This window comes from Nuphar pumila, chromosome 13 (assembly GCF_984573655.1).
Source record: "Nuphar pumila chromosome 13, dmNupPumi1.hap1.1, whole genome shotgun sequence".
NCBI classification, from domain to species: Eukaryota; Viridiplantae; Streptophyta; class Magnoliopsida; order Nymphaeales; family Nymphaeaceae; genus Nuphar; species Nuphar pumila.
Window position 1 is genome coordinate 10964320 of NC_143261.1, and position 25866 is coordinate 10990185.

General features: G+C 35.9%; 1 protein-coding gene across 1 annotated transcript in view; it reads right to left on the minus strand.

Annotated features, from left to right (window-relative positions):
- Positions 1–5380: 5380 nt before the first annotated feature.
- Positions 5381–25866, minus strand: part of LOC149817741 (uncharacterized) — a 42450-nt gene continuing 21964 nt past the window's right edge. The window contains exons 4-6 of the mRNA XM_089984331.1: positions 18999–19085; positions 16296–16424; positions 5381–6112 (exon numbers count right to left, since the gene is read on the minus strand). Of these exons, the coding sequence (XP_089840457.1) occupies positions 5906–6112; positions 16296–16424; positions 18999–19085 (423 nt within the window). The 3' untranslated portion in view covers positions 5381–5905. The remainder of the gene's footprint in view (positions 6113–16295; positions 16425–18998; positions 19086–25866) is intronic.

The window sequence follows — 25866 nt, forward strand, 5'->3', positions numbered from 1 at the left end:
GAAATTTCATACCAAACTTGAGCCTGACCCAAATTCTTAGAATCCATGATTTGTCAATATGAAAAAGATAAAAAATATTATTTTACTGGGTATAGACAGGGCCTGGTTCATGTATTCGTTATAAGACCTCGGTATGGTTGTTCTTATTGCACACCTGAATAGGACCCGGGTCCAGACCCAGTACCATCATCTAAAAGTGTAAGACTCGCACTTTTAAAAAAAAAAAAATATTGTTTCAGATCCAGGTTGGATCCGGGTCTAGGGGGGTCTTTTTAACGCAACCCACCCACCCCCCCCCCCTCCTGTCTCCCTTCTCTTTGCTGAACCCCGATCCCCGTCGAGATCCCTCTCCCCCTCCCTCTTCGTCTTCTTTCCCGTCTCGCGAAGCTCCGCTTCGTCGGGGCCCCTCCTCACGCTGACAGAAACTGACCCGACCCCCTTTTCTCTCTTAGCCCCATCTCGCTCGTCAGAACTTCACCGAAGGCACTGCCTCCCTCAGGTATGCCCTCACTCTCTCTCCTGCTCTTCTCTCTCGTCGCCATGTTTGCATATGGCAAGAGGGTGCCACCCGTCCTGCCCTCTCTCTCGTCTTTGTTTGCATATGGCAAGAGGGTGCCACCTCTCCTGCCCTCTCTCATCTCTGCTTGCAACAGGCAGGAGGGGCGACCCTCCAGCCCTCTCTCATCCCACTGTTTTCCTTCGTGAAAGTTGCAGCATCCTGCTACAGTTGAGGCACGATACCGAGCCCAGCCTGGTTCTCTTAATTGGAGGACTGAGCTTAGGCTCAGTCCCGTCCGGGTTAGAGGCCAGTCCAGGATCGGCTACCAGGCTGAGCCCTCTGCTCCCTCTCTCCTCTTTGCATTTTTTCGGCAAGCCTAAGGTGGGCAAGCCGAGCGAGCCTGGCCGCCAAGCCCACCCCTCCCCTTTATTTCCCCTCCTGCCCTCTATCATTTCTCTCTGGCCCACCTCCTTCCCCTATGCCTTGCACATGGTGGTGGGAGGCCACCTGAGCCAGGGTACCCCTGGGACTCGGGTGGAGGGAAGAGGGTTGGGCTCGACTAAGTCAAGCTAACCTTCCGCCCTGCTCCCTCTTTCTTCTCTGTGCATTTTCCAGCAAGCTTAACAGGCCCAACCCCAGTCGCACGTCGGGGCGCTGCCTACGGATCAGGCTTGTCAGCCCCTTTCCAGTCGCAGCATGGGGACTATGCCGGGCTTGGCCTGACCACCGAGCCCACCCCGCTCCCCTTTGTTGCATGGCTCGCCGAGCTAAGCTCAGCTAGAACTGAGCTTGGCTCGATCTCTGCTTTCAGACCGAGCTGGCTCAGTCGAGCATTTGTACCCACCTCTTGTATTGAGCCTAACTCGGTCTGGTCGGCTCTAACTGGGTTCGGGTTCGACCCCTGCGACGCAAACGTTGCTTACTCATTAAATTAAAATGGTTACATCATTTCATTTCTTTTGAAGTGCAATAAAATATATTTTAACGCACCCTCATCGGTGCAACAAACATGACACATGCACCAAGGTACAAGCCCTTAAAAACCTAAGCTCGAAATCGTCAACAAGTCCTACCATCTCCAAGGTAGGAGAATGTTGCATACGATGACAAATGACAGAATACTTTTAACTTATATATATATATATATATATGCTTTTAAACTCAATGATGCAGTTTTGCGTATTCTTGTCCATTTAAAATTTATGGCATTTATTTTGTCGACACGCTATTACGTGCACAGGCTACTGCTTATGCAATTTATTTAACCGGTGTACGATTTCGTACATCATGCATCGCTTAAACAGTTTATTAGCTCGATGTGTGGTTTTGCACATCAAGTTTGGCTTTATGTCATTTACTTTGCCACCACGTTGTTACATGCACAAGCTACTGCTTACGCAATTTACTTAGCCAGTGTACAATTTCGTACATCGTGCACTGCTTATACAATTTACTTAACCAATGTATGGTTTCGTACCTCATCAACTGCTTACGTAATTTATTTAGCTAATATATGGTTTCGTACATCGTGCATGGCTTACGCAATTTATTTAGCTCAATGTGTGATTTCGCACATCAAGTCTAGTTTTATGTCATTTACATTGCAGTTGCGCTGTAATGTGTACAGGCTTATGCTTTGATATATATATATCATATATACATATATATAACTTTGTAAGGTACGTAGATTTGCATACTCGTGCCTACTTTGCATTACGCTTGCATTTAAAGATGCATATTTGTGCATACTCGTCAACTCTTTAAAGAAAAAAGGGATTTCACATGCGAAATTTAAAAGCTTGTAATATTCGTTGTTTCGAAAAACAAAAATGAATATTTGGCATTTGCATATTCTCAACCAAGTCTTTTTCTTAACCCTGCGTAACGAAAGGGCTTCGACTGTGTAGCCCTAAGTGATACGTATGGTCCTTTATTTGATATTCGAAATGACTCGGATATCCCCGGCCTAAAGCATGGAACTTTGAGATTTTTAAAGAATGTTAGAGTTACTTTCTGAGAAACTGATACCCCTTTTATCGTAATGGTATTATTCGACATGCATGGCATGTTAGTATTACGATGATTGGATGAGAGGTTTATGGTAACCTTGTAGCATGCAAATGCACAATGATGGAAAGAAAATAACATAAATGGTGATAATCGTCTTCACAGAAAAGATGCTCAAGTTGGTTTGAAAGATCAGAGTATGTAGAATGAGTCGTCAGTTAAAATAGAACTTGACATACTCATTCGTCTCTTTGATTTCGTCAAGAAAGAGGATATGATGGTACAAAAACTCTAATAGACAGGTTGTTAACAACTACGTTCTTCAAGTAGCAATTGACTCGGTGTCCCCGATCATCGGAGTTAGGGGACGGGGCTATAAAAAATTATCTTAAGTAGTAGATCACATAGACTTCTCCAGAAGTTAGATGCATCCCTTTAAAAGATTCTGTGTGGGCTCAGCCTTCACTGCAGAAACTAAGAAAAGAGAGAGGGAGATTCACAATGGCTGGGGGCGGCGCACGTTAACCCAACCTCCCAGCCCTAAACATTATAAATAGGGAAAAATACAATAGCTGAAAAAATTATAGACATGCCATTAATGAAATGGCATTGAGCATGTGTTAAAAGTTAAAACATAACGTGCGTATGGATCTGGATCCAGATCCATACGCATACCATATTTTAATACCCTTGCCATGAATGCCTTTGAAAAATTCTCTCTCGATCACTGGTCGTCTCCTTAATAATAGTTTCAGCTAGTTGTCTGGAGTATCAATACATAAAATAACAGACCCCTAGGCAGTCTCAGTTGTTTCTACGTTATCTCTTGTATGTACCCTTGTTACAGTTAATATTGAAACAAGGTTATCATGCTTATTTTGCTTATTCTGAACTGCACATCACAAAATGAATAACGTATATGCTAGTTTTGTTCTGAATTTTGTTATCTATATACCTATCAGATTTTTATAAGTCTGACCCATTTCATAGGTACAGGTGATGATTAGGTCGATACGACAAGTGATGGTATGATGACGTGATGATATCAAGATCTCACTCTTTTCCTGACGTTTTCCTCCCGAAGAGGTTTTGTAATTTAGTATAAGGATTTCTTTGAAACTCCACTTTTTGTGTAAATTTTAATTATTAAAAACCTCATTTTGAACCCATTGGATCTGGTACGGGCCGGGATGGGGTCATACCCGAACCATTGACACCGTCATTCTTGTATTTGTGCTCTGCCCACTTGCAGTTCTTTACTTATCTGAACAAGGATGGCAGTGTTAAATTATCCATGTGGAGAACTACCCTTGTTTATAAGCATAGTGATAAAAGTTCAAGTCAGTAAATTATTCCCCATGAAGTTCTTGAGATATGGAGTGCCGTACTCTCAATCTAAAACTTATGTGTACGCATTTTATTTCAACAAATTTACCTCAAAAGATGCATTTAGCGTGTCTTTTTACTAGGGAATTCACTTTAATTTAGTTTTGATATAAAATTATGATTTTTTTCAACTGTGAAATTTGTACATATTGTGGACTATTGAATTTTGAAGCCTTTAAAATATCTACTTATACAATCGATGGGACGATCAAAACATTTTTTATTAAACAAACCACATAAATAATATCTGTAGGGCTTGATTCAAAAAAAAAATCAAGAAAATGTGATGGAATAGATTGTTTTTACTAGAGAGAGTTTCACACCCTTGACATTAATAATTTGAACATTATAATTAGGACTGGGAAACTAGATGAGCAGCTCATAGCTCCACTTTTGTTCAACTTGTCACGGGTATCAGCTCGGCTTGTTAACCAGTAACAAATATATTTTATACCATAGAGTGCAGATGGTTGAAGCGTTTAGCTTACAAGAATATGCTTAGACCTCAAATCCTATTGCTTACCATTTTGAAATAATTCAGTTGTTTTGTAAATGAGCTAGTTTGAGTTTTAATAAATAAGTTCAGAGTTTAAATTCTATTGTTTTTAGTTTTAAAAATACATTTTATCTGCAAATGAGCCAATTTGTGATTGGCTTGTTTAGTTCATCCTCACCATAAGCTCGAGCTCGGATTGACTCATCATAAAAAACTGGCCAATCTTGAACACCTTATGTTTGGTTTGTTCGGCTTGTTTAACAACCCTTGTTATGATTGCTTCTTAGACTAAGCAAAAAATATATATGGCCAAATTTGCGGTAGTATAAGGCTATGGAAAACAAGCATTTACATCCATATAGTTTTACCAAGGGAATGGCAAGCATTAAGAGTGCTACAGGACATGTTTCAAGCATGTCTCGGACTGGCATGTCTGTGGGATGGATTTGTTTGTTTCATGCAACTTTCATGGGAAAGCGCAAAACTTGCAATCCTTTTTTCTCCTTTCCCACAAACATCAAATCATCATGGTTAAAAAATATGATGCTGGCTTTTTTTCCACCGCCTACCACTTTTTGTGTGAAACCATTCATACACCCTCCCAATGAAAGCATTCTCATGAGAAGGCTGAGTTGGATTTTTTTAGAAATTCATGACCTTCCCCATGAAAGGTCTTTCCCTTACATTGGAATGAAACAAACAGGCATCCTGGAAAGCTTCATTTGTCTTTTACCTTCGAGGATGATGTTATGACCTTTAGAAAAAAAGGGTAGTTTTGACCTTTCACTATACGTCTGATCTTTCATTCATTTTCACTTTTTCCCTTTTAGCATGCCATGTGCAAGGCACTAACGCACAACTGTCTAGGTTTAAAGTACGACTCCCCTTTTATCCCTATCCTTGCTATGTTGGAAACAACCGTCCAAGCATTCATACAGTACCTGAATAGTACATTATTTGATTATCGCACCTGTTAAGATGAATCAATCTTCTGATAATTCAACCATATATCAAATAATGGATGTTGTGTATCAAGGTGTATCTAATACATCACTGAAGATCACCCACATGAACAAAATTTCAATGGTTAACTGAATGCTCAACTAAAAGTCCACCCTCCAATAGGGGTGCACAATGAGCCGAGCTAGGACAAGTCTGTTCAGATGAATGAGCCAAGCTCGAGCAGAAGCTCAGGCCAGTTTGTGTAAATGAACTGAGCTTGATCAACAACCATCGCGCTTGATAAGCTCACCTACATTCGTAAAATTTGTTTATATACACGTCTTGTTGCATCATAAATCAGAAGAGAAAATGGGCTCTTGTAAAAGGGAGGTGGCAGGTTCAAATCCTGTCTTTTCCCGCCTTTACTTTTTCCCTTTTCTTTTCATTGAGTTTAAATGCTGAGCCAAACTGAGCTAGCCCAGATCAAGCTCGAGGCAAGCTTGGACATTTGTTTTTTTAACAAGCCAAGCTTGGACATTTGCTTTTTTAACAAGCCAAGCTCAAACAACCCAGGCTCAGGCTCGGTTCAAGTTCCGCTTGTGTGCAGCTCTACCCTCCACGAGACGTTGTCTGTCACCAAAGTTTAAAATGTCAGACACTGCTTGACACCATCTAGGACTTGATTTAAAGAGAAAAAGTGTAGCTTGAGTCCGTTTCATCTGGGCTTGCAAGATAGTCCAGGTGGGCCAGCTTTTCCAATAGGTAGGAGAGGTCATATCCTTCTGAAAGCATAGTGCAATTTACTAGTTAGAACATATTCTAAATAGCAAGGATGCATTCATCACAATTCACAATCGCTTGGCCTACAGAATCAGGAAACCAATTGGAGCTTGTGCTGCTCTCTGTCTGTAAAGACACCGGGCTGCACACACAGAAAGAATACGAACAGACCAAAATTCAATTGATACACCTAAAGCTGTAACAAAGCAACCACACAATGCGGCCTCCAAGAGGTGGTGCAAGAGTGGTAGAAACAATTTCAGCCCCTTGAACAACAATATGGCACATTTACTAATAATGTGAAATCAAACTGATTGATTTATATTGGCATCCGTACATTTATTTTGGATTTTCTTTTCCATAATGTTAGCTATGTACTGCTTCACAAGCTTTGGATTTGTCTCGAAAATGAACCGCAAGCCCCTGATCTGCAAACATCATTGGTCATATGAATATATTGTTAAAAGGTATGATACATAAATTGTAATTATAGCCAAGTTCTGTTTATGATGTATCATTGATCCATTTGAATCATACAGATCGTACTGTGTTTATCCATGTTCGAATTTATCAGTCTAAAGGCTACGGTACACATAAATTCCATTACTGTTACTGACCAATATTAATACAAGGGCATGTGAGATTCCATAACCAAATACTCTTGCAATCCTTTCAATGATCTTAAGGATTCGAAAGAATAAGGAGACATCTAATGTTATATCAACAATAAACAAAAACAATGACAATTAAAATTAACCTGAGATATTCATATAAACAAAACAGCCAAAACAAGGCCGAAAGCGATCAATACAAGGTGTTTTCCAGTGTGAATTTTGATTATTCAATGTTGTCATGTGCTAAATTTAGTGATTATACAATATGAATTATATATATATATATATAAAATTATGTGGGTCTGGGTTTGGGATTATATGACCGTTGGGTTGGGGCTCCCCAACGTCTATAATGGGAGCCCCAATGGCCCCCTCTTTATGCTTCATTCTTTTTGTATATAAAGGGGTTGTTCCCCCTTATTTTTGTATCTTGTTCTCTCACTTTTTCTCATTAACACTATTCTCTTTTTGCCTTTTGGCATTTCCCCTTAGTGGGTTTGTGTATTTGCACTTTATGTGTTTGTGATATTTTGTTCATTATTGACTACTCTTCAAGTGTTATCACTTGTAATTTGTATTTTGTGACCCTTTGTACATACAAGTTTGTATCCAATTTATAATTTATAATTTATATTTATAATTTCAGTTTATAACTTTATATTTTCAGTATATAATATATATTTTATATATAACATATATATTTAGATTATATTCAGTTTATTTTGTATTTATCTGATATATATATATATATATAGTTGTGTCCCCGGACCCACACTTTTTGGAATTGTTGTGTAGCCTTTGTAGTCAAACCCGTATCCAGATGACATAGCCGACCATGATTGTAAGGTCATATTCTCATCACATGGTTGTTACGTGCAGGATTGCCAGTCAAAGAGGCTGATTGGGGAAAACCATAAAAAATATCTCTACATCATGGATTTTCTTTATTTACCAAAGAATGTTTTTGTTGTAATGCCCAAATTTTTTATGTAAATTTGTGGCACAAACGTTTAGGGCATCCAAGTATGTCAAAGCTTCCTCACTTTTCTAGTTTGGGAAAATTTTGTAATGCTGAGGATTTCCATTTTATTGATTGCATTCTTGGTAAAATGAATTTTTTACCTTTTAGACAAAGAACTTTTATGTCTTTTAAACCTCTTGAATTGATACATTCGGATGTTTGGGGTGCAACATTAATAGTATCTAAGGTTGGATATGCATATTATGCTATTTTTGTAGATCACTTTATGAGATATACTTGAATTTACTTTCTTAGGCATAAATTTGATTTTTTTAACACCTTCAAAACCTTTCATAACCTTGTAAAGAATAGGTTTGAAAACAACATTTGTATCTTCGCTCGTATTCAAGGAAAGAATTTTTACCAAATGACTTTAAAAATTATTTGGACTTAAATGGGATTACTAACCAAAGATCTTGTGCACATATGCCTCAACAAAATGAACTTGCGGAACAAAAACATAGACATTATTGAAACCACAAGGACATTACTCATGTCAAACAATGTACCAAAATTTGTTTTGTTCGATGCCACATTGACCATTATTTATCTCATTAATAGAATGCCCTCAACTTCTCTAAAAAATATCAACTATTGAAAAGCTTTTCAAAATAACCCCAAATTATCATAGACTTAGAACCTTTAGCTGTGAATGACTTGTTGTATATGACAAAGGTGACAAACTCTCCCCAAAAGCTATACCATCTATTTTCTTGGGCTATGCTGAAAATAAAAAAGGATATAATGGTTTTATCCAAACAATGATAAATTATGTCCCTAGAAATGTGGCTTTCATTGAGAAACGTCATTATGATTTGGAAAAGCCTAAGAAATAAACAGAGCATTCTTTTTTTTTAATCTCTTGTCTAAAATATTGATTCTAAGGTTTGTGATTAATGCATAAATATTGATAATGTTGACGAGTCTATCGTTAAAAATATCAATAATGATGGGGTTGGTGTTGAAGAATCTCAAGATACTTGCTTGTAATATACTAGATGTGGTCCTAAAAAATCTTCATGTGCCTTGAAAAATATATGAACAACCAATCTAGAGAAGGTATTAGTGTTAAACGCTCTTCTAAGATCACCAAACCACCTGAAAATTTTGTTTCTTATGAATCTTTTTCACTCCAAATACAAAGCTTGCATTGCCTTGATTAGCTCCTATATTGAACCCAACAAACACACTCAAGCTAAAGAATGTCCAGAAAAGATAGAGGCCATGAAAACTGAATTAGATGCCCTAGAAAAGGCCAAGACATGAGAAATCCAGAACTCACCTTTAAGCGAGAAACCTATAGGATATAGGCGAGTATACAAAGTAAAAACTAAGAGCGATGAAACCCTAGAGATATATAAAGATAAGGTGGCTAAGAAATATTCTCAAGAATACGAGGTAGATTATGAGAAAACCTTGGACCTCATAGCTCATATGACAATTGTTTAAACCTTAATAGTCATAGCACCAATTAAAAATTGGCCTATTTATCAAATAGATATTAAAAATGCATTTCTAAATGGTAATTTAAATAAGAAAGTCCACATGAAAGTTTCACCATATTTTAACGTCTCTAAGGGTAAGATTTTTCACTTGCATTGTATGGTTTTAAACAAGCACCAAGAACATGGTATGATAAATTTGGCAGCTTAATGACAAAGCTTTAATTTAAATCATGTTTTACTGACATTGTCTTGTTTGTTAAGAACTCCAATACAGGTAATGTTATTTTGTTATTGCAAGTGGATGACATTGTTAAAATGTAAAATATAAAGTGTAACATATATATATATAATAATAATATTACATTATATTATTATTCTATATATATATATATATATCTTTATTTTATTTATTGCTTTTTATATTAGTTCCATTTGAACTAGATATATAATCTAGTCAAGTTCTTGTTAGAACTTGACTAGGTTATAGCCGTTGGACTCTAGTCTAACGGCTACAATAAGAGTCGTGTCTAGTCCAACGACTCTTTTTGGGAGAGCTCAAAATGAGCTCTCCCCTCTTCATTCCTCTTGTATAAATAGGGGTGAACCCCTCCATTACTTATTTTCAATGTTTTTTAAGCATTTTGGTTATTAATAAATATTTTTCATTTATTGTTGTGTTCTTCCTTTTATGCCTTTTTATGGGTTGTGCTTGAAGTGTCTTTTAGACACTCTTTTTGGTGGATTCAAGTGCTTTCGTAGAAGCCCACCATTTCATTACATGGTATCAAAGTCGTGGAGATCTTAGATCGTGAAAAGCTTCCACCTCGTTTTTTGTGCCTCACTTGCAAAGGGTATTTCATCACCTTGTTCTTGCCTCAAGAAGATTCGTTTGAAGGAGGCTATTGAAGAAATTCTTTGCTACAAAATTTGCATTATCTATCCTCTCTCCCAGATTTTTATTTCTTCTTCTCTCATCTCTTTCTCTCTCACTCTTGCAAAAGATGGATGACAATGATAAGATCACCATCAAACCCATGAAGTTAAATGATACTAATTATGTAATATGGGCTTCGATTATGAAGCACCACATTTGGGGAAAAGGGTTATGGGGTATAGTGGATAGTTCTGATTCGAAACCTAAACTATCTCTCACCAAGATAGAGGGTGATAAAGAAGTTCCTCCAACGGAAGAGAAGAGCAAGGCATTAGCTACTTATGAAAAGAGATAGAAAGAGTGGAGAATAGGGCATAAAAAATTATACCATGGCTAATTAATAGTGTAGACATTAAAAAATGCTCTAGTCTTGCTAAGTTCCAACAATCTGATAAGGCTTGGGAATACCTCAAAAATATGTATTCCCTTAAAGATATTGCACATGTATGCAATTTACAAGATAAAGTTTGGAGAATGACTCAAAAGGAGAAAACCATTAGAAAATATTACAAAGAGTTGTATGAAATTTGGGAAGAATTGGCTCTTTTAGAGCCAAAATGGCATTGTTTCAAAGACATTGAGCTTCGTAAAAAACAACTCGATATGGAGCATTTTTATCAATTTGTAAACGATTTAGAAAGAAGAATACTCCAAAACCAGAAGATGATTCCGTTCTAGCTGTATTTAGACCGGATAATCATGTACGCTCTTACAGGCCACCTCATTTCAATAGATAAAATGGCGACTTTGACAGAAAAAAAGTAATTTGCCACCATTGTCATGAACTAGGACACTATAAGCCTCAATGTCCTAAACTTAGAGAACTAAGGGAAAAGAGAGTTGTGACTGTTGGATCAGAACCCAAAGATCAAGATGCATCAGTTTCAATGACCCAATTAATGGAGATTCTCCAACCTCTTATCAAAGGAGCTTCCTCCTCGTCCGAAGCCTCAACTGGAGCAGTTGTTTCATCCTTCTCCGATCCAAGTAACTTTTTGTGGCTCCTTGACTCTGGTGCTTCGTTTCATATGACCACAAATAACAATAGCTTATCCGAATGTTTAAAAAATAAGTCAAGTGTGTCAAAAGTTTTTACAGCTGATGGAACCTCTCTTGAAATAGAAGGAATAGGAAATTTTGAAAAAATCCATAAAACTACAAAAATTTTTATTCCAGAAGTTAGTTATATTCCTAAACTAAATTTAAATATTTTGTCTGTCTCTCAAATATCTGATCATGGATGTAATATTTTCTTTTCTTCTCGTAGTTGTTGGGTTAGGGATCGCCAATCAGGAAAGCTGATTGGGGAAGGCCATAGAGAAGGAGGACTCTATTACATGGATTTTTTGGAATTGCCTAAGAATGTTTTCTGTTATAATATTCAGAAAATAGAGTTGGATTTGTGGCACAAAAGACTTGGTCACCCTCACATGGCAAAATCCAATATTTTCTAAATTTGGAAAAAAATTGTAATTCTGAGAATTTTACTTGTAAAGATTGTATTCTTGGCAAAATAAAAATATTACCATTTCATGATCGAACCTTTGTTTCTTCCAGACCACTTAGTACATTCGGATGTTTGGGGTCCTGCAGCAATTAATTCAAAAGGTGGCCTTGCGTATCATGTCATCTTTGTCGACGATTTTTCTAGACATACTTGGATTTATTTTCTTAAACATAAATCTGAAGTCTTTTCATATTTTCAAATATTTCATAACATGGTTAAAAACAAGTTTCAAAATGACATTTCTATTTTTCGCACGGATTCAGGGGGAGAATTTATGTCTAAAGAACTCAAAGATTATATCAATTTACATGGCATTACACACCAAAGATCTTGTCCATACACACCACAACAAAATGGATTGGTTGAATGTAAACATCGACACATTATGGAAACAACTAGGACATTATTAATAGCAAACCAAGTTCCAAAGGAGTTTTAGGCAGAAGTTGCCCTAACTGCTACCTTTCTGATTAATCGAATGCCATCTTCTTCTTTAAAAAATATTACCCCAATTGAAAAACATGTAAATCTTTCTCCTAACTACTCTAGATTGAGAGTATTTGGATGCAAGTGCTTTGTTTTTACTGACAAAAATGACAAACGCTGTCCTCGTGCGATTTCCTATGCCTTTTTAGGATATGACGATAATAAAAAAGGCTATAAGTGTTTTAATCCTCAAAATAGAAATTTGTATGTATCAAGAAATGTCTCTTTCCTAGAAAAAGAAAGCTTCTTTGATTTTGAAAAACCTAAGGAAGTTACTGAATACTCCTTTCTAATAGATCTAACATCAAAATCTAATAAATATGATCCTAAACGTGACTTTGACAATGATCAAAGTACTATTGATATTGATCATAATAATGACAATGAAGAGCAAATCAATAGGGATGTTGGATTACAATATTCAAGATGAAGAGAGTCAAACCTTCCATGTGCACTTAAAAAATATTCTGAAGTACCAACCAGAAGATCATCCCGAGTCTCAAGGCCTCCTGGAAAGTTTGTGTCATATGAATCCTTTTCACCCACATATAAGGCAATTATTGCATTTACACTCATACGAGGAACCGTCATCAAGCTCACAAGCCAAAAATCATGTAGAATTGGTAGAAGCCACGAAAACTGAGTTAGATGCACTTGAAAAGGCTTTTACTTGGACTATTCAAGATCTTCCTTTAGGTAAGAAACCTGTAGGTTGTCGATGCGTTTACAAAGTTAAAACCAAGAGTGATGGAACTCATGAGAGATACAAAGCCCGATTAGTGGCCAAAGGATATGCACAAGAATATGGCATTGATTATGAAGAAACCTTTGCCCCAGTTGCTCGTATGACCACAGTTAGAACCTTAATTGCCTTGTCTTCCATTAGAAAATGGCTCATATATCATATGGATGTCAAAAATGCATTTTTAAATGAAAACCTAGTTGAAGAAATGTACATGGAAGCCCCACCTGGTATTAGTATTCCCAAAGGTAAGGCTCTTCGTTTAGAAAAAGCTCTTTATAGCCTTAAACAAGAACCAAAAGCTTTGTATGATAAGTTTAGTCATATAATGTTTGATATTGGTTTTCAATCATGTTTGACTGACATTGCTTTGTTTATTAAGAATTCTGATGCAGGGATTATAGTTCTTCTCTATGTGGATGACATGATCATCACCGGAGGCGATAAACAGGAAGTTGCAAATATCAAAACTCTTCTTAAAACTCACTTTGAAATGACTGACTTAGGTTTATTTAGATATTTTTTAGGAATTGAAATTGTTTATTCCCCTCGTGGGTATTTGATATCTCAATCTAAATTTGCCTTTGATATTGTTTTCAGGTCTGGCATTACGGATGATAAGAAAGTGGACACTCCAAAAGTTGTCAATGTTAAAATGAGAATTGATGATGGAGAACTTCTTGATGATCCCACTCCTTATAGACAGCTTATCGGAGCACTTCCCATCTTTTCATTACTAGGCCAGATATAGCACACGTATACACAGCTAGTCAGTTTCAGCATGCTTTCACTTTTGTACACATGAGAGCGGTTTTGTGTATTATTAGATACTTAAAGACCTCTCTCTCACGAGGCCTCTTCTTGTCTTCGTCATCATCATTAGATTTAATTGCCTATACTGATGCTGACTGGGGAGGTGATCCTAATAATAGGCACTCAACCACTGGCTTTTGTATTTTCTTAGGTGAGTCCTTAATTTCGCGAAAGTGCAAAAAGAAACAGAAAGTTTCTCTTTCCTCTACCGAAGTTGAATATAGAGTCATGGCGACCACTACAATGAAAGTTGTTTGGCTCAGGCGACTGCTAGCTGACATGGGAGCTGAAGCAACACAAACTTCAAGAATGTGTTGTGACAACAAGAGTGCGAACTACATTGGGAGCAACCGGACATTTCATGAGCGCACCAAACATATTGAGATGGACTGTCACTATGTCAGAGAGGAATTTTTGCATGAAACAATTGATCTGCCATATGTTACATCAGAGTATCAATTAGTAGATTTCTTCACAAGTCTCTTGCTGCTCCTAGATTTCACTTCCTCTTAGACAAACTTTTGCTCATTGTACCGTAACTTTGAGGGGGAGTGTTAAAATATAAAATATAAAGTGTAACATATATATATATAATATTATATTCTATTATTATTATATATATATATATATTTTTTTCTTTATTTTCTTTATTTTATTTTTTTCTTTTTATATATATCTAGTTCCATTTGAACTAGACATATAATCTAGTCAAGTTCTTGTTAGAACTTGACTAGGTTATACCCATTGGACTCTAGTCCAACGGCTACAATAAGAGTTGTTGGACTAGAGTCCAACGACTCTTCTTGGGAAAGCTCAAAATGAGCTCTCTCCTCTTCATTCCTCTTGTATAAATAGGGGTGAACCCCTCCATTACTTATTTTCAATACTTTTTAAGCATTTTGGTTATTAATAGAGAGTTTTTATTTATTGTTGTGTTCTTCCTTTTATGCCCTTTTATGGGTTGTGCTTGAAGTGTCTTTTAGACACTCTTTTTGGTGGATTCAAGTGCTTTCGTAGAAGACCACCATTTCATTATAGACATGACCATCACTGGAGAAGACAAGAAAGGAGTAAATGATATTAAATTAATTCTTATAAAATGTTTTGAAATGACTGACTTGGGTTATTTGTGTTATTTCTTAGGTATTAAGGTTTTTCCCCGCATGGATATTTGCCATCTCAAACTAAGTTTGCTACAGATATTAGGGAACCATTGAAAATTCCTACTCCTTATCGCCAGTTAATTGGAGCCCTCGCATACTTGCTGATCACAAAACTGGATATTACACATGCAGTCTACCACTTCGGAGTTCGTGTGGTTGAGACAATTATTGGACAAGAGAGCTCATTTGATGGAGTCATCCAAGTTATAATGCGACAACAAGAGTGCAATCTACATCACGAGCAATCAAACATTTCATGAAAAAACAAAACATATAAAAATGGATTGTCATTATGCTTGTGAAGAATTCTTGAAGACTATTTCCCTACCCTATGTGAATTTGAAACACCAATTGGCGGATTTCTTCACCAAGGTTCTTCCTTCTAAATTTCATTTTTCCTTAGCAAACTTTTGATGGGCACAGTTAAATATTGTATTATATATATTATACATATAATGTGTATACCAAGGTTGCCAAACTAGGAAGCGAAAGCGGGAAACGATACGAGAAGTGGAAGCGAGAAGCGAGGCATTTTAAAATTTATAGGATGCGAGAAGTGAAGTATTAATTTTAAAGCGAAATATGAATAAAAAATGAAGCAATATGGTGAATGAATAGGAATCGAACAAGAAACAAATAAAAACTAAAATAAAATTAATCATTCTTATAATTCATGATTTGTCAGTAAGAGTTAAATTTTTGTTAAAATCTAACAATGATGGTTACCAATTTAGAGAAAGTACACGAGAAGTGAGTGGAATGTGAGAGGAAATACATGAAAAAATTGAAAAGAAATGTGAAAAAAAACATATAGGAAGCATATACCATGCATGTGAGAAGCATAGAACATGTGTGTGGGAAGCATAGAAGAAGCGTGGGGGAATCGAGATTCCCATGAAGTTTCGGAAGCGAGGAGTATCACGCTTCCCACCTAGCTAAGAAGCTTCCGATAACTCTGGTATATATATATATTTCTTAAGTAGATTGTACTTAGGTATAAATGTATTTTTTATTTCTTTGTTTTTCTTTTTCTTGCTTTTTGTATTTTCAAATTAGCTAGAGTAGACTAGCTGTTAGACTAATCTAACTGCTAGTCTTTTGCTCTTGTATATATAATCGGATCTCCCCATTCTCTCTTCAATTCATAAAATATTAATTTTTATATTGTGAGTGCCTTGTTGCACTTGTGTTCTTGCCCATAAGTGGCATTTGAGCTCCTCTTTTGAATACCATTTCATTACCATCACTAGCGTGTCATGCACCAAAATGTGTCATCCTGTGTGTCATCAGTGACATGAGGACATTTAGGCATGTCATTACAACATAGGTACGAAGTGTTCCACTAGAACTATTCAAATGTTAAAAATGCAAAAGTAAGCATGGTCACAAGAATATTTAAAGTAAAAAAATATATCAAATACAAAGGGAGCTACTTGAGAGTGGAGAGTATCAACTTATACCTCGATTAGAGAACCAGACCCGAGACATAGGCGGTGACCATTTGCTATCTCCTTGTTGTTAACTGAGATAACATGCCTTCCAAGGTTTGTCAGATAAAAAGCTCCATCTTCTTCCATCTTTATAATTGCCTGGAAAAAAAAATCACCTCCCTAAGATTAACAGTAGAGTAGACCTAAAATGAATTACCCATAACAAATGATGCTGCATATACCCAAAATGAGTCTATAATACCAGTTTGAAGAGCTCCTAGACTGAAATATTTAGGGAAATAAACTGAAGAATTTGTAACATAACCGTTTGACCCAAAGAGGTAAACAAATTTTTATTAATATCTTATTAATATTAACCATTTTTAAGTGTAGATTCAAAAATATTAAAAGTTAGCTTTCAAATGCTACAAGAGATGTTTAATCATAAAATACATTACATCGAACGAGCAACCTGTTCAACTATATACAGTTGTTACCTATTACTTTTGCTAGTGCATTACCATCCTTGTATCGCTTACATCTTTTATGACCTTGAATATAATTTGAGGACATTTTGTCATTTATCACGTATATATCTTACCCATCCAGAGGTCATTAAGTCATTAATCATGTATACATCTTAGCCATCAGAGTCGATCATAATTTAGTATACAATATGCATGTTTTTTATCTTTTGTTCTTAACAGTAGATTTTTAATTAGTGCATCCATAAAGCTTCATGTAATATTACTCTAATTGGCTTCTCAGCAAATAAAGCCTACAGCATGCCACTCCTTACAATCTAATCCTGGGGTCATGATTGTTAAGTTGTATATATATATATATATATATATATATATGTGTGTGTGTGTGTGTGTGTGTGTGTGTGTGTGTGTGTTGTATGTATTTATTGCTGCCGCTACCCACAACCCCAGGATTTATGTCGTGGTTTATCTCAGCAGTTTGGGAGGTATAGGAAAAATAAGGCTAAACGGTTAAATCAGGTAAGAGCGGTTTGAACCCGGTAACCGTTTCGGGCATAATTTCAGTTCAGAACTGAAAAGCTTTGATCAAAGGGTTTTAGAGACACCTATGGACGTGTGTGAGGGTCTAGGATATGATCTAAACACAGAAAAAGCTGTTGACGGACAGGGGTTAACGGTTTAGGGAATTTGGGTGTTTCAGGCACCCGGCAGAATGCAGTTTCGGGTTCTAGGAAGTCAATGAAAGTTAATCTAAGGCCAATGAAGCGTTGTAGAGGTACTTGAGAGGTTTGCAACAGGCTGAGATAGAGTTTCCCATATTCTAGAACTCGGACACACGATCTGCAATGCGAAGAAGGCACTCGACTCTTCGAGAAGGCAGAATGCATGGTTCAGGCATTGGAGGAGCTCGGGCTCGAGTGAAGGGGTTGGACCAAGGATGCCAGACTAGAAAGCGGAAGCGGAAGCGGGAAATGATACGGAAAGTGAAAGCGAGGAGCGATGCATTTTAAAATGTATATGAAGCAGGAAGTAAGAAATAAAAATATATATATAAGAATTGAATGGGAATAAAAAATGAAACACAAATAAAAACTAAAATAAAAGTGACATTAAATTTCATGATTTTTTAGTGTAAGAATTAAATTTTTAACAAAATCTAAAAATGATGACTACCAATTTAGAGAAAGCACATGGAAGTGAGTGAGAAGAGTGAGAGAAAACACATAAAAACATGAAAAGTTAAGAGAAAACACATAAAAACATGAAAAGTTGAGTAAGAGAACATATAAGAAGAATAGATGAAGTGTGTGGAAAGCATAGGAGAAGTGTGGGAGAATCGAGGTTCTCATCAAGTTTCAGAAGCGAGGAGTATCGCGCTTCCGCAGAGAGTTTCCGTGAAGCGAGCTTCTCACCTAATCTAAGAAGCTTCTGATAACTCTGAGTTGGATGTCCAGGCATTGTGTGCACTTAAAGTGCTTGTTTATTCTCTTGTATTTGTCCATTATTGGACTTGTAAGTGTTCTACACTTTGTTATTTGTAATTCCGCTTACTTCATTACACCAACCTGCTGCTTTTAAAGATGTTTATAGCTCAGGGGCATGAGGCACGCTCCTCCTACACCAAAGGCCACATTCCCAAGTCATGGCACAACCCATTCCAAAATCCATGGCTTGCATAAAATGTCATGACCATGATTTGTCTCTTTTTTGTGTCCCACTCCATTATTCCTATTTTATTTACTTCTTGTAACTGACGATAAAAAAGAGGTTTAGGCATTCAAGGATAAAATAACTTTAACCCTTATCACAATGATCTCCTATTGAAGTCTTGAAATTTGAATCATTTTAAAAATACATTGTTCCACTTACATAATTCATGTTTGTGTTCCTTTCAATCTTCTCACAATTCGTCTATTTCTCCATCCAACAAAATAAAAAGGCCCCCAACATAAAAGGGGACTTTTTTTCAAAAGAATATGAAATGAACAAAAGACACTGTGAATCAGTTTTTGAAAAACTCCGCTTTTATAGAATTCAATCTTTTAGAAGTGTACTTTGAAACTGTGAAAACTAACATTTTTTAATTTCTACATGGGTTCTTGTGATAATATGCAAAGAAATAAAAGGCTCTCCTCCTCATTCCCCTCCAATTTTATATCTAGAGAGAGCTGTCAACATCCATGGCCTTTCCATGGACATTAACAAGTTCACCACAAATTTACACAGTAACATCTCTGTGATATTTTACCTGTCGCCGTGATATTTTATTTGCAGGGCCTTCTCTTCTCAAGTCAATGTCCACAGTAACATCTCCTGTTGCTCTGCCCAAAGATACCTACAAATTCAGCACCATTTGTCCCCCAGTTAAGCCACATAAAACTGTCTTAGATACTGCAAAACTTGTATCAGCAAAAGAGCTAACAAAGTGTGTAAAGAAAGCAAAACTCTGATCTTGTCTAAGCGCTCCCACTTGTTTACTAATGTACCAAGTGTCAATGCTCTTAAAGGCATTTTTCAACTCAACATCACTTCTCTAGAAATAAAACTAATACACAACAGTGTAGTCTACTTCAACTCAACCATTACATCTCAAGAAATAAAACTACAACATAGCAGTAGACCAAGATTAGACAACAATAGCAATCTACTGGAACGGGATTTGTCCACTTTAAAACAGAAAGGTGTTGAATTTTGGAGAGAGAGAGAGAGACCAAAGATATCATGAATAATTCAGCTAATTTCACACAAGTACCAAAAAGAAGAAAAACAACTTTGGAAGAGCTAAAACAAGCTCGCAGTTCCCCATTGATGGCCAAAAAATCAAGCACAAGACTGGTTTTCCAAACAGATGCTTAAAATCTCCATAAAGCATGTGGAAACCATTCATTATTCTTTTTCTGAAAAAAAAAGACATTCTAATTCTTTTTTTTAATAGGCAACCATTCAAATTATTAATCACTGTGAAAAATTTATTACAATAATCATAAAGCACATGGAAACCCAAATACTCATGGCCTTAGGCATACATTCCCGTTAACCTCAGCAGTTATTATTCTTTTAAAAATTTATTCAAATTCTTAATCAATATGAAATCTTTATTAAATAATATACTCAAGTCTTAAAAGTAACTACACTGAAAACCTCTCCATCCTCCTAGTTACCAACTTCCCAAATTATGCAGAAGGGAAACGATAGACCAAGATTGATCTACTAGACCTACCACTTTTACAGCACGTCAGACACTTCTATGTAACAAAGGAATAGATGGCAAGAAGAGCTCATGGCTTTTTCATTTTCCTTCTCAAACTTAAGGAGAAACTAAAAAAATTAAAACTCAATACAAATTCATTAATAAGATGTCAAGATCCCCGTAGCAAGATAAATATATTTGCAGTCCATTTATTTAGCCCTAGTAAAATATTCCATATGCAGTTCTGAAAATATATGTTTAACAGAATCAATAAGATACCATTCACTGTTTGCATTGAAGTTGATTATTTTCCTGTCACAGTGAGTCCAGGAGAACTAATCTTTCCACTAAAAAATGATAGCCAGTTTAGCTAGTTTCTGCATCAGCGCTTACCAACACTGCATGTGATTGTTGTAGCCATCAAGTACCAAACAACTTAATGGTTTTTCTAATGTAGTTGAATTTGATTTTTCTTCACTAACAATATTTTATCTTATAAATAGAAATTCTATAGAGACTCGCTGAGCACCACGATCATGGCACATCTCTTGAAAATGCAACTGTCCCCAGACCCACAATCAAAGACTATGACACCATACCTACTTATATAACATGAGAAGATCACCTTCTAGCCAATCACATACTTTCATGAGAACGAAGAATTCTGACTGCCATATTTAAGACAGGTGGCATCCCCTCAGTAGTTCATCTCCATGGCAGTAACTATAATATCGTGTTTGTTTATACTATATTAAATGCTGGGATTTAGAAAAAATTGGCTAAGCATACTCGATATTAAGTGGCATCAATTGAGTCTGAGTTTGGCCCAAGTTCCATTGACAAGACCTAAACGAGCCAAGTAAGATGTGGTAAAACTTTTTATTTTTTACCTTTAAAATCAAGCGAAATTTGAGTTAAATTTAGGAAAAATTCAAGATATATATAATTAAATGCGCTTTGAAATTCTGAAAACAATGATATTTTACTTTTCGAAATGTGGGCTACGGTTGGCCCAAAAATCGCATTTTTTCAAAAAAGGCCCACCTCGATGAGACCGGGCCTAGATTGGGATCGGACAGGATCCAATCCGTATGATCCAAATTAATATGGATCTGGACCCAGTCCAAGACCCATATTAATTAGGATCTGGTCTAGTTCAAGATCCATATGAATATTGGATATTAGATATGGATTTGGATCTTAGATCTGGATCCAAATCCAACGAAATTAAAGCTTTCTATTCTCTCCTGTGCGTACCCTGGATCCAGATCTGGTCTATTAAATTAAAGCAGTCTCAGTTGTTTCTACGTTCTCTCCTGTGCGTACCCTCAGGACAGCTAATATCGAAATAATGTTATCATGCTCATTTTACTTATATTAAATTGCATATCACGAATGGAACTACGCATGTGTTAGCCTTATTCTGAATTGTTATATCTATGCACATATTTGATAAATAGAATGCCATCATCATCTTTGCAAAATATTTCTCCATATAAAAAACTATTTCAAAGGACACTCAATTTTAAGCCTTTATGAGTTTTGGGTTCTAAATGTTTTGTTGTTTTATACAAAAGTGATAGTTATCTCCAAAATTCATTGAATGTGTTTTCATTGGTTATTGAGAAAGCCAGAAAGGCTATAGATGCTTTGATTTTAAAAATAACAAACTTTATGTTTCTAAAGATGTAACTTTCTTAGAAAATGAAAATGATCTTTATAAAGATAATAGAAAAGAAGTAGACTATACTTTTTATTTGATCCCTTAAAAAAGATTATTCTAGTTGTAATAAGTCCTTGAATGATGAAGTTATTATTAGTAATGGTCATCCTAATGATGAAAGTATACAACTTAGTGGTTCTACTAAAGATAGTGATAAAGTAGATGAAAGACCTACTAAAGATATATGTGTTTATACCCGGCGTGAGCAAAGAAATCCTCAAAATACATTAGACAAATACTTCGCGCTTGAAGAACCCTTAGTTGGTGATCAAGAGATTGATCATAATTACCTTATAGAAAAATCATCTCTTAAAAGATCTAGTCGTGTTTCTATTCCACTCAATAGGTTTGTGTCTTAAGACTCCTTGTCACCAAACTATAGAGCTTGCTTGATAGCACTACATTCCTATCATGAACCATCACATTATAATGAAGCTAAAAAAAATCACATAGGATTGAAGCAATGAATATAGAATTAAATGCCCTTAAGAAAGCCAAAACTTGAAAAATAGTTACATTGTCATTAGGAAAGAAAATCATTTGACGTAAATGGGCATTTAAAGTCAAAACCAAGAGTGATGAAACCCTAAAGAGATATAAAGTTAAATTAGTAGCCAAAAGTAAGTCCCAAGAATACAAAAATGATTACGAAGAAACTTTTGCACCCGTACCTAGGATGGCTACTGTTAGAACCAAGGTTGCCAAACTAGGAAGCGGAAGCGGGAAACGATACGGGAAGCGGAAGCAAGAAGCGAGGCATTTTAAAATTTATACAAAGCGGGAAGCGAAGTTTTAATTTAAAAGTGAAATATGAATAAAAAATGAAGCAAAATGGAATCAAACAAGAAACAAATAAAAACTAAAATAAAATTGGCCATTCTTATATTTCATGATTTTTCTGTAAAAGAGTTAAATTTTTGTTAAAATCTAACAATGATGCTTACCAATTTAAAGAAAGTACATGGAAAGTGAGTGAAAGCGTGAGAGAAAATACGTGAAAAAGATTAAAAGAAACGTGAGAAAAGTATATAGTATACAATTTTCTCGATTAAAAAAAAATGCATTTCTCAATAGAGAATTAAATCAAGAATTTTATATAAATCCTCCGTCGGGATTTAATATCGAAAAGGAAAAAACTCTTAGGCTTAAAAAGACCTTGTATGGCCTTAAACATGCTCCAAAAGCATGATATGATAGATTTAGTAATGTTATGTCATATTTGGGATTTCATTCTTGTTATACTGACATTGTTCTTTTTGTCAAAAGTATAGGTATCAATATTGTTATTCTTCTACTATATTTAGATGACATGATAATAACCGAGAATGACAAACAGGGAGTTAGTGATAATAAAAATGTTTAAAAAAAAAATTGAAATGTTTCATTTGGGTTTCTTAAGATATTTTTTAGGTATTCAAGTTGCTGACTCTCCCAGAGGGTATATCATTTCCCAAATGAAGCTTGCTACCGATATTTGTGCTAAATCTGAAATTTCAGATGATAAGAAAGTGGAGACTACTGACCTAGTCAATGCTAAGCTAAGACTTGAAGATGAGAATCTTCTTGAAGATCTCACACCTTATAGACAACTAATTGGGTCGCTCACTTACTTATCTATCACCAGATCAGACATAGCTCATAGTCAGTTTCAGCATGCTCCAACCACTGTACATATGAGTGTTGTATTAAGGATTGTCAGATATATAAAAAACATCATAACTAAAGGACCTTTTTATCCTCATCTTTAGATTTACTTGCCTATATTGATGCAGATCGGAAAGAAAATCCCAATGATAGAATCTAAACTACTGGTTTTTGTGTTTTTTTAGGAGATTCAATGATTGCTTCGAGATGCAAAAAATAGCATAAGGTATCACTATCATCAACTAAAGTTGGATATAAAACTATGGCTATGACAACCATAAAGCTGGTGTGGTTATGAAATCTTTTCATAGATATGGGGGTCGTCATCTTCAAACCTTCGAAGATGTGTTGCGATAATAAAAGTGTAATTTACATTGCCAACAATCATACCCTTCATCAAGGCACTAAACACATTGAGATGGATTGTTACTATGTTCGTGATCAATTCTTGAGAGGAACTATTGAGTTGTATGTCACATCATAATAACAGCTTGCAGATTTTTTTTACCAAAGCTCTTGTTGCGTCTCGTTTCTTGTTTCTCAACAAACTTTGAAGGGGGTATTAAAATAGGTTATACATATATATAGTCCTATGATTTGTCTTGCCCCTCAAAGGTATTTTGGCCTTTTTACTGCTTGTAATAAGTATTGTTCATTAGGAACAGTTTTCTCTATTTTTTTATTATTTTTATTCTTTTTTGTCATTGTTAGATTGAGCATGGGCTCTATGGTCAAAAGACCATAGAGTCGTTGGGCAATAGAGCCCAATGCCCTTTAATGTACATAAATAGGGGCTGATCCCCTCTCTTATATTCAATGCTTCTCTTGAGCATTTTGTGATCGATAAAGACTATTTTTTAGCTTGTGTTCTTGTGACTTTTTGAAGTTTTGTAGTTGCACTTTGTACTTGTGTAGTGCCTTAGTGCTCTTGTATTATCCTTTATTAGACTTGTAACGACCCCAACTCATACCCCTTAAAAAGTGCAGACTTTTTTTTTAAACCACGGTGAAAATCTTCCAAAAGACCCGGGCCTTTACAGTTTCACTCACAATTAAATAACTCAACCAACTAGAAGGGATCTTACATTTACCATCCAAACCATACCAAACCAAATTTTATTAATTAAGAAATAACAGTCATGAGACAATTGCATAAGAAATCAGAGTGCATAAACAATTAAATGAAAAAATATATAAAAAAAGCAGAGTCACGTTGTCCATCTGTGAAGTTGTCATCACTGATCCCCTACGGCTACGAAAAAACAAAAAAGTAGGGGTGTCAGAAATCCGAGAAATTCTGTGTACGAATGCCTCTAATGAAACAAGCATAAAGAATACAAATAAGAATTCATGCAATAATTTTGAGAAACGCAATTATGACAAATTCATAATTCAACTAAGCATTCATGCAATAGAGATCAATTATTAAGCATGATAGAACATTTAATAAATAACAGGGATCACAAATTTAGCAATACAACCATTTACCATATATTAAGGAACAACATCATCCATTTACCGGCATGTAATGTAAGGCCCTAAAATTTCGACTTGTGATTTCGAAAAACATTATCGAAAAACCTTTTAAAGATTTAAAGTTTTACTTTTAAAAACGACAGCGGAAGACATTTAGAAAGGAACACAAGTCAACAATCCTGGGTACGTTAGCTGGAAAATCAACATTTATATGAACAACAACTTAAAGGAATTGAGGAAATAAGGCAATAGATTAAAAATCTGCAGTTTATTATAAAATGAGCATTTTCCTTAAGTTCAATAATCTAAAGAAAACTCAAAAAGACTCAGAGCCAAGCCGCCAGCAGAAAGAAGATAAATCTTGAGCCATATTGCACCACGCCATCGGCCGCCTGTGAAGTCCTACTCCTCACCTGCCCATGAAATGTGTCAGCTTCATAACAAACCAGTAGGTGCATGAATAGATAAGTAGAATGAAAATAAAACAGGACATTCATGAGATAAGCAGTTATGATATTAAAACAATCAATACAATTGCAATCTATTCTAACAAGTGTAATATCTGCAAAGAGCTATTGTTCGAAGCGGCTCAAGCAGTGTAAGTCTCAATCCGCTACAACTACTCAAAAATATATTCTTTAAGTTCTGATATTAACTGGCATGTGGGTACGCACAAACGCGAAACGTAGAAACAACCGAGACCGATCCGGGGGTTTATTATGTCAGGTGTTTTCATTAACCTGGATGGCTGACTGAGTCTGCTCCGAAGGGGACGATCAGTGACCAAGAGAGTAAATCCCCAAAGGCATTCGTGGCCCATGGATGCATCCAACTTCTGCAGAAGTACCTGGGAGTTACCACCTAGGATAATTTATGGTAATCTCATTTCCCCTAACTCCGACGACTGAGAAAGTCGGGTCTTTTGCCCGTGGGGTGATTGTTAACAACCTGTCCATCGGAGTTTTTGTACCATCCATCCTCTCCCTTGATGAACCGTGAAGGTCGAATGGGTACGACGGGGGTTTCTTAACTGTCGCCCCATTCTACATGCTCTGGTCTATTAGACCCACTCGAGCATCTTGC